This window comes from Scardinius erythrophthalmus (assembly GCF_964197995.2).
Source record: "Scardinius erythrophthalmus genome assembly, chromosome: 18".
Lineage (NCBI taxonomy): Eukaryota > Metazoa > Chordata > Actinopteri > Cypriniformes > Leuciscidae > Scardinius > Scardinius erythrophthalmus.
The window spans coordinates 17,261,873-17,272,614 of NC_138238.1; the positions used below are offsets into that span (position 1 = coordinate 17,261,873).

Sequence of the window (10,742 nt, forward strand, 5' to 3'; positions counted from 1 at the left end):
CAATTATTCAATTAAATTACGTAAGGATTTGATGACATTTTACCATTAATTAAATTGCGTAAATCTTAAAAAAGGCTTAATTTTAATTTTTTACGTTTACCTGCAACCATAAACTAGATATTAATTTGTCATTTACTGACTCCCTAAATGTTACAATTTGCAGAAACGACTTATACCACTATATAGCCTATGCAATATAATCCATGACTTTTAATAATTAACATCTTAAACGCAAAAGACTACTGAATGTCTGACCGCTAATATGCTCTTTGTACGTAATGATATAAGAAAGCAGAATTGAATTTGGAATTTTTACAGTTAATTTATTGTTTATTTCAGAATACAGACACACAAAGCAGAAACTAACAATGCAAAAAGTTATAAAACATTTGCAACAAGTAACACCTCTTTCTTAATGTGAAATAACACTATATTTCCTTTCTAGTAATTATTTGGGTCATTAAGGAAGCTGAATTACTTTTAAAAAACCCAGATTCACTTAGATATCAGATTTTCCCAAATACAGCCAGATTAATTTGTCGTCATGAAATTTCTTCCAGGTTTTCATCTCTAAACTATAATCGTGATTAGCATAAAACACTAGTTTAGTGTATTTGGTGTCATAGTAGTAGGCTGGATATTTCCGATAGTCGACCGTGCTAAAACCATAGACTCTCACCTACGTGAAGAGCAAGAAAAACAAGGCATCACTATAAAATGATACACTCATAGGTCATCTGATCAAATAAACATGAATGCTAATAAGTAAACAACTGTGCATATATCACTTACAATGTCACACGTGTGCATAGCCAGCATAAGTGTAAATGCGCCATTAGTGGGTCTGACCAACCACCATCTTTTAGTTTTTAATTGTTTTGCTTTAAGAAACCTAAAATGAAAAGTGAGAGACATTAAATGACAAATTACTTCATGCACTAAACATATTCTAACATAACTAATGTGTGCACATTTGAGCCCCCACCTGTTTCGGAAATATCTCAGAAAGTCTGGATGGAGGACGTAGTAAGAACTTTCATTAAAATGCCCACTGTAATAATTCCTTGGCCTTCAAAATAATAAATCATTGACCGTTAGGCATGTGTAAACAAATCAATATTAGTGTGTAGACGACAATCATCAACCAGGTTAATCGCTCTTATTTTTGGTTTATGATGACAAATATTGATTGATAATTACATTTCCGTTATAATGACTTACGTTTGTCCATTATATGCTCCTGATGGTATTTTTCTGTTCTTCATAAGGGACTCGAGAAAGTTGTAATCTCTTGGACCCTCAGGGATTAGAACATATTTAATGTCCTTCCATAAAAAGGCCAACAACAAAAAAACTATTAGAGGTTCATCCAAAGCAGCTCAAAAGAACATTAGTGATCGTTAAGCCAACCTTGTCAGTAGGAATCTGTTTGAAACCTCTGTTTTTGAGTAACATGAGGGACTGGGTTAAGGAATGTGCTGTGTGCACATAAACAGATGTCCTTTTCCCAACATCCTCCTCATGTCCTGCTATAATGGCTGCATTCACTCTATCAGAAATAAACAAGTAAATACGTGGTTTTATTAAATAAGTACATAAAAAAGTTGATGTATAGCTTTCAAAAGACACGTTTTGTTCTTGATAACTTCTAAGATTTACCTGAACACATAATCATTAGAGTCAATCTCCGTTCCTAGCCTGGAGCCATTGAGAATGCCACTATTCCCAACAACAGCACAGTGAATACAGCTATCTTTCGCTCTTGTAGGTACTGGTAGTAACTGGGTAGAAGCAAGTTTAGGGATGGTGTCAACAGCTGCTTTTATGGCTATAAAAAGAAGGAAATACAGCATTATTTTAGCTTCGTGGTATAATAATAAACCACCTATGATCACGTTCATGCTTTATGATTAAACAAACCTGTGTAATTGAGTCCCATATAGCCAAAGGGGTTGTTAAAATGATAAAGCCGGCTCCACTCACTCACGTTGAGATGATCGCTTTGTAAAAACAGCTGAATGTTCGGAATAAACTTCTCCATAAACTCTGGATTAGAGGAATTTCGCAAGGATGCCGTGCATTCCTGAAAAACATGGTGGAAACATATTAAACCGTCTAAAGCCTGTAAATGGAAGAGTTTATTGTACCTTTTTGTATACAATACCTGTCAAAATCAGCACAACTGTTTTCAACATTGATAATAATATTAAAAATAAAAATGATACCCAAGCACCGAATCAGCATATTAGAATGATTTCTGAAGGATCATGTGACACTAAAAACTGGAGTAAAGATAAAATCTGAAAATTCAGATTTGATAACAGGAATAAATTACATTTAATATAAATTCAAATAGAAAACAGTTCTTTTAATTTGAAATAATATTTCGCAATACTGTTTTTACTATATTTTTGATTAAATTAATGCAGCCTTGGTGAGCATAAGAGACTTGTTTTAAAAAAAAAAAAAAACATAAAAAATTGTAATGTTTCCAAACTCGACAAGTACTGTATGTTTTTTTTTAAATCATATTTGATAAAGCAGTCTTTTACGGCTCAATAAGTGTATGGGTGTGTGTCTGTGCGTGTGGATGTCAGTGTGTGTGCATGCTTGCGTTTGTTTGTATTCCTGCATGTGTGTGTGTGACAGTTAGGGTTGCCAACTTCAGAAAAGGAAAATGCGGGACAATCGTGGTTATTTATAGGAAAATGAGGGACACTCAAAATATTTGTACTGTATCACACAGTGTACGTCATTTCAGTGTCTGCAGTTAAGTTTGTGTTTAAAAGGTTATCAGACATAAACACATTTGTATTGCTTAACCTATTTATGTATTTAATTCTAAAAATAATTTTAATGTCATACATGAAAAAAGTCACATTACAATAGTTCAAAATAACAGCATTTATCTAAAATAGAAAGCTTTTTTAACATTATACACTAGGCTTACAGTTTAAAAGTTTGGGGTTAGTAAGATTATTTTTTGGGAATAAAAAATAAAGAAAGTAATTGCCTACTTTTATTCAGCAAGGATGCATTACATTAATCAAAAGTGACAGTTAAGATAATGTTACAAAAGCTTTCTATGTACTTTCTAAAAGCTTTAAAACATTAATAATAATCAGACATGTTTTTGAGCATATTATTCCCTCAGGTAGATTACATGTTTTCTTGCGTGGCTGGATGTTAGACTCATGAACAATAATCACGTTGTTTGCATTCGCCAAAATTGATTAGCCGAAATCAAAACGTGGACAGTGAAAGGAAATTACCGTTAGCGCGAGACGAGTCCGGCTTGAAGCGGAAGCGACCAGACGGCAGAGGATGTTCGCAAATCAAACAATGATTTGTTTCAAAACAGTGATTAAAGCTGTGATTGGATGATGACAGGTGTCGGTGATCATTCTCAAGTGTCATGGTCAGCACTGCTGTTGTTGCTGTTGTATCAGTCAGTGGTTTATCAGCTTGTCAAAAAACGGGACACGGGAGGTCACGCACGGGACAAATAAATTAGGCCCAAAATACGGGACGTCCCGCCTAATTCGGGACAGTTGGCAACCTTAGTGACAGTATCATCCTAAACCAGCAACCCTTCGCTCAACACCACCATCTACAGGCCGATGAGTGTACAGTCACTAAATGTGCACATAAATGAATTTATTTTATACCCCCCCATGGATGAAATTCTACGAAACTTAGCAAACCCCCAGAGGATGTCCAGTTAATCATACACATGAAATATAGTGCAGTTCTGAACATCTCAACTGCAGATAGGGGCGATTAAAGCAGAATAATATTGCATTTTAATTTTTTTATGGGAGGGGCGCAAATCACAAATGAGTGATTATGGGCTAGGTTGATGTGGGCCCTTAAGAGCGACATACCATAAAAATGTCTTCATCCTCGGTGCCACGGTTCAGGTAGTTATTTAGGAAAAACTGCATTTTTGGGTTTGGGGGGGGGGGCAGCGCGGGGGGGGGGGGGATTGGCCCCCGGGGACCAAACGAAATTTTTCCGTAAAAGTCTAGTGGGGCTACATGCCCACCAAATTTCATGTTCCCCGGTGTTTCGGTGTCCCTGGTATCGTTGACGAAAAATTCAGTAGATGACGAAAAAAAAAAAAAAAAACTTTGACAATCCCTATATAACCGCTTTCGCGAAATAATAAAAATGGTGGTCATAATAAATAATAAAAATGGCGGTCATAATAAAAATGATCCGTCGTCTTATAGAAAAGAAAAAGAAAAAAAAGATTTCACAGGAAAAAAAAAATTTAGGCAGATTTAGAAGATTGTGTAAGACAGGTTTTCCAGCAACTTTTGAAAAGCTTTAGAAATTAATGTATCAAATGGCTTTATAGGGTTAAACATGTTTCACATGTATTTTGGTCATCACAGTGCTAGTTCAAAATGAATTAAAGAAACGACAGAGAGAGTGAAAAGTGCCCAAAACCAAGCTGTGAAAGCCAGTTAACAGAACAATCTAGACCAGCACACAATTATTAGGCTGGTTTAAGAGCTTTTTCTTTTTCAGCAGGGTCATGTCACCCATTAGCAGGATGTTCACAAACTTTTCTCTAAGTTATTGTTGTTGTCTACTGCACTTACACTCGGTTTAAACTGTGCATCCAATCGGTACAGATCCTCAAATTTCCACTGGGGCTGAGCAGTAAAGTTGTGCTTGTCCATAAAGGGCACAAGTGTTGGCTGAGTCCCAAGAGGAACATTGTTTTCTTCTGCGTCAGCCTCAACTCCGTGCAAAGAATCTGTGACATTGTCTTCATCCACCCGAAAGTTGAAATACTGACTAAGAAAAAGGGATTGCAGCTCTAGTTATAGCCTGTGACTTTACATGATAGTAAGTCAGTACTAATAAAGGTAAAATGTTGAATTTCAGAATGACACATATTTGAATTCAGTAGCCTACATTTTCGTTTCTTACCGCACTTTTATGGTGTAGTTTCCGTAGTAAAAGGTTACAACAATAAACAGGAGTATTAAAGTTATAAGGGAAGTGGCAAAGAATATCCTTTGGAGAAACATCCTCTGTGAAAGCTTGCAAGCGCACCTGTAAACTGATTAGGCCGATTACCGACGACTCAAGTGAGCTGCCTACCTAGAAACATTTTTTGAACCTCGAGCATTTGCGTAATAAACTGTCAATACTAATATGGACGCGCTTGATATTTAAATGTTTTAAGCTGTCGCGCCATTTAAACAATGCCTATTCTAACAGATTCATTTATGCATTTTTAAATAGCCTAGACGATAACCAATCGGGTTTGTGGGCAATTTCTTCTCCTCCTTCTTTTCCTTATTTGTCGTTGAAGATGATCCTCTCTGCAGAACACGAGATCCAGGGGGCGAGGTTGGATCCAGATCCAACTCCTCCAGCCCGCAATTTTAAGAGTAAGTTGCAACATTTGAGTGTGTTTGTGTGTGCATGATGCAGTGCAGTGTGAAAGAATGAAATTAGTGTTTTTTGTTTAATTTTGTGTGTAAGTTCTACTTTTTAATGTCCTGTGGTTTCCATAATGTTGGTGTGTTATTCTGTTAACGTTCAATGTGCTTACGATGTGCTCCTAATGTGTGTTTCCTTATGTTTCGTGTTCAAAGTTACTGTATTCAGTCTGTTTTACCTTGTGTGTAAATAAACGTTTTTTGTTGTTGTTGTTGTTGTTGTTGTTGTTGTTGTTGTTGTTGTTGTTGTTTGTTTTCTATTTCATTGTGCTGGTAATGTAGGCCTATTTTGCATGCATTTATGTTAGTGAGATGCTCTTATGTTATATAAATTAAGTCAGATGCCCTTGTGAAGTCATCCATAACCTGATAGTGCTGCTATACAGTTTTATAATATTATGCATAATCAGTAGTGTAAAAAGCACATATATTTTCTACTTAGTAGTAGAAAGAGAACTTAATTTAATATTACTCCAATAAAAGTAGAAGTGCCTACTTAATACTGTTGTGGACCACTGAGAGAGGATCAGCCAATCAAAGAATATGCTACACTTCTTTTTAAGAAATATTTATTCTGACATGTAACTACAGGATTTTCAGGGAAGGTGACATTTTTTTACATTATTTTTTGTTAAATGGTTTGGAGTAAAAGCAACATTTCTCCAAATGAAAATATTCTAATAAAATACTTGGTTATTGCCCACCACTGTACATAATTATAAGGTGCAAATTCACACAATGTACAAACTAAAACTACCCACAGCAACATAGTATCGGCCCACATCTGGTATACATGGATTCCACATGGCCCAGATGTGGGCCGGATATGGGCCGACACTATGTTGCTGTCTAAAACGTTATTAAAAAAAGTTTGTTTTCCATCAAAAGAATAACAATAACTTACTTGTTACGACTCAAAATGCGAAAAACGGTAGAGCAACAACACAAGTATGAATGACATGTATTTTGGCAAAACTCCAATCAAACTGCAGTGGAAGGAGATCCAGCTCCACCCTCTGGATCTGGATCCAGCTCCACCCCCTGGATCTGTACTGCAGTGAGGGGTATCTGTCACGCCAGATTATATTGGCAGAAGTGGAGGTTATATTACTGTCTGTCTGTCTGTCTGTCTGTCTGTCTGTCTGTCTGTCGAGTGGGACTTTGTTAATCGTGTTCCAGCAACGGTTCCTTAGTGTTGTTTACCAGGTTATCCTTGTGTGGGGAATTCAATTGTATCCATTTTATTGTTTCTAACTACTAGTTTGTGGCTTTAGCTGGGAAGTGTGGGGAGAGAGAGCCTCTTTATTTTGTGTATGAGCCTTTTTGTCCTGTTTTTGGTAAGAGAGGATGCTTAGGGAAGTGTAATTTTCATCTTTGTTTAGTGCAGGGTATAGGTAGCACCTCTAAACCTTAGTTAGCTTATAGGTTTTGTTTATTTTTTTTAGGCTATAGGGGAGAGTGGTGCACAACAAAAACACATTTGGGTTTTGGTTCAATTATTTAAAAAATAATTAAGTTAGATTCATTTTTTTTTTTTTTTTTTTACACAAGCAACATACACATCTCTGCTACAAATGAACACTTAAAGTTTTTGGACCTACCATTTTCGTACAGTTGCATTGAAAGTGACAGAAGTGCAAACTTAACTTGGGGTTGTAACAGACAACGGGGTTAGTTGTAACACTTGTGTGTAACACACATAATTCAGTACTATTTTATCTGTATAGTTTGATAATTGTTTGTACATCTGTATAGATAGGTATCCATACATCCATCCCAAATCCAATCATATTTCTATTATGGATCAATATCATGGATAGAGATATGAAAGGGCTGCACAGTTTTGCAATACATAAATAAATAAAATAATCAAATATTGTAATTGCTATTGAATTATATTTGTGTGTGGCAGCTGCATGCAAAACTATTATTATAAATAATCACATTTTAAAGAGTTTATTGCATGAAAAACAGGCTTTTTAATAAATAAACAAGTGATCAATGCATAGTAAACAAATGTGGAAAAAAAATCATACTCTGACATTTAAATTCCAACATTGTTTGTGAAAGTCCAACAAAGTTAAATGTGGCAAAATAAATATATAAATAAGTACTCAAACCTCTGGTATTCATTTCATTATCGTTGTACACTTGGCGGCTTAGTTGTAACACTGTGCTACAACTAACCACGCTGCAGTTTAAGCCTAGCTAACAGTTGCTAGGAGTTGCTGATATGTTTCAAAATGGTGCCGTGTTTTAGCCAACAAGACAGTGATTAAGGTAATATCAGAGCCCGTCTACGGAGAGCCTTGGCACTTCCTATTAGCCCCATTGTATCGATCTTGGTTGCAGTTCCATTAGAATTCCACTGGAGGTGATCGCGGGCGAGTGCAGACTGAATGGGAGTCTATGGGGCTAGACGGCTAAATGTGTCTCTTTCACCCGATTGCGTGTTACTGCAGCCAGTCCAGAAACCGGAAGTAAGCAGAGAGTGCCAATTCTCTTCCTATTAGACATTCTCTGGTAATATCAGAGAATGAAGAGAATTGGCACTCTTTTAATTATATTTGATAGTGCCAGCACTTGTTAGTGCCAGCCTATGTGAGACCACTATGTAGAATGTGAAGTGCTGTGGCTGGACAGATATAAGTCAACAGATATAACAGGCTAGATTGAGAGGTTGTGTACCAGTAAATAAAAAAAATAAATAAATAAAAATCTACTCCAAAAAAACACCTTGCATTTGCCAAAGAACATGAGGATTGGAGTATGGAAGATTGTCAAATAGTCAAAATCTAGCATCCTAGCCTTGGATGGTGTCAGATATGTTCGTAGGAGACGACTGGAGTGTTTTAATATCAAATGCATGCATGGTGCGCCATTTACACATGTCTGCAGAAGGTGTTGGAAGGATCTTCAAATTTGCTGGCAGTTTGAAAATGAATAAATACTTGGGAATCCTGCTAAACACAATATAACCAAGTATGATGGAGGATCTGTTTGGAGATCAAATGTGTACTTTGCAACATGATGCCAAACACACCACGCATGACGCATGAAACAAAGTTGCGTGCAATTAGAGTGTTCATGCTCAGCATTTTGAAGTTGTCAAGTAGCCTCTTCAGTCTCCTAAACTTAAAGCCATTGAAAATCTATGTGATATTATAAAGCTGAATAGTGATAAGTCACATTGATCTAGGAAAGAACATTATGTTCATGAATAGGGAAGAAGTTAAGTGTGACACGTGTGCAACGTTTAGTGAGTCAATGCCCATGAGAATGGCTGCTGTAATCAAAATACAAAACAAAATATTCACAGCTGATTACATTGTAGTCAATGTAAGCTATATTTCCTGAGAGCTTTTTGTTTTTCTATGCCTTTTTTGAATAATGCAACAAATCCATTTTAATTATATGTTTGCGTTTGCCGTTCATGCCAAATCATTTTGTCATTTCTAATACCTTAAACAAGTTTAATGAATCCTCCTTCCCAATATTAACTTGATAAATATTGTGAAATTAGCCCCTACGGATATTACATTTGGCAACTAATGTACAATGCCAGTGCCAACATGATAAGTTAACATATTACAGTACCTTTCCCCTGGAGACCCAACCTTGATAAATATTTACTGGATTAAGTGTGATGACTAGTTCCGGTTTACCATTATCCTAAAATAAACACGTGGTTTGATGATCCAGTGAATTTGTATCAGATTACAACTCAAGCAAACTAGTAAATCAAAGAAGTCTTTCACATAAGTGTGCTGTTTAATAGTACCTTAAACTAGATGTACTGCATGGCGGTACAAAATATGACCGCCGCTCAGGCCTGCACTGGCTTTCCACAAAAAGAAATGACATGGAGCAATTTGAAAAAAATAAATATATGTCATAAATGAAAAAAGTCACATTACAAACAAACCATAGTTCAAAATAACAGTATTTATCTAAAATAGAAAGCTTTTTTAACATTATACAATAGGCTTACAGTTTAAAAGTTTGGGGTTAGTAAGATTATTTTTTGGGGGAAAAAAATAAAGAAAGTAATTGCCTACTTTTATTCAGCAAGGATGCATTACATTAATCAAAAGTGACAGTTAAGATAATGTTACAAAAGCTTTCTATGTACTTTCTAAAAGCTTTAAAACATTAAAGGTGGTATCAGCGATTTCAGGCCCAAACATAAATGATCACATTCATCTAATATTTCGCTAGCTGCCCGCCCCATAAGCATGCTGTCAAAAAAACGCGTCTCTCTAGGTAGCCTAGGCTCTGAGATCTGCATACAAAAACAGTTGATGTCACCACCACTCAAAACCAAAATAAATAGTGTTCCAACCAATCACCGACAGGGGTGGGTGTTGTGAGGTTTTGCGCTCGTGCACGGCTGCCTATGACGGCTGCACGCGAAAATCTCACAACACCCGCCCCTGTCGGTGATTGGTTGGAACACTATCTGTTTGGGTTTTGATTGTTTGGCCAAACAGACTGAAAACAGCTGTTTTTGTGTGCAGATCTCAGAGCCTAGGCTACCTAGAGAGACGCGGTTTTTTGACAGCATGCTTATGGGGCGGGCAGCTAGCGAAATATTAGATGAATGTGATCATTTATGTTTGGGCCTGAAATCGCTGATACCACCTTTAATAATAATCAGAAATGTTTTTTGAGCATATTATTCCCTCAGGTAGATTACATGTTTTCTTGCGTGGCTGGATGTTAGACTCATGAACAATAATCACGTTGTTTGCATTCGCCAAAATTGATTAGCCGAAATCAAAACGTGGACAGTGAAAGGAAATTACCGTTAGCGCGAGACGAGTCCGGCTTGAAGCGGAAGCGACCAGACGGCAGAGGATGTTCGCAAATCAAACAATGATTTGTCTCAAAACAGTGATTAAAAAAAGCTGTGATTGGATGATGACAGGTGTCGGTGATCATTCTCAAGTGTCATGGTCAGCACTGCTGCTGTTGCTGTTGTATCAGTCAGTGGTTTATCAGCTTGTCAAAAAACGGGACAGGGGAGGTCACGCACGGGACAAATAAATTAGGCCCAAAATACGGGACGTCCCGCCTAATTCAGGACAGTTGGCAACCTTAGTGACAGTATCATCCTAAACCAGCAACCCTTCGCTCAACACCACCATCTACAGGCCGATGAGTGTACAGTCACTAAATGTGCACATAAATTAATTTATTTTATACCCCCCATGGATGAAATTCTACGAAACTTAGCAAACCCCCAGAGGATGTCAAGTTAATCATACACATGAAATATAGTGC

The 10,742-nt window shown here is 36.7% G+C and overlaps 1 protein-coding gene across 2 annotated transcripts; it reads right to left on the reverse strand.

Moving 5' to 3' along the window:
- Positions 1-299: 299 nt before the first annotated feature.
- Positions 300-5,301, reverse strand: st6galnac1.2 (ST6 (alpha-N-acetyl-neuraminyl-2,3-beta-galactosyl-1,3)-N-acetylgalactosaminide alpha-2,6-sialyltransferase 1, tandem duplicate 2). Of its 2 annotated transcripts, none has more exons than XM_081392802.1 (9): positions 4,927-5,301; positions 4,608-4,806; positions 1,921-2,083; positions 1,660-1,828; positions 1,411-1,549; positions 1,222-1,325; positions 986-1,069; positions 793-892; positions 300-679 (listed from the first exon to the last, which is right to left on the reverse strand). In XM_081392802.1, exons 2-9 carry the CDS (start codon positions 4,686-4,688, stop codon positions 500-502), a joined length of 1,020 nt encoding a protein of 339 aa, XP_081248928.1. In that variant the 5' UTR covers positions 4,689-4,806; positions 4,927-5,301; the 3' UTR covers positions 300-499. The 2 variants fall into 2 exon arrangements, with proteins under 2 accessions (XP_081248928.1, XP_081248927.1); XM_081392801.1 differs by having other exon boundaries at positions 4,942-5,292.
- Between the last annotated feature and the right edge of the window lie 5,441 nt (positions 5,302-10,742).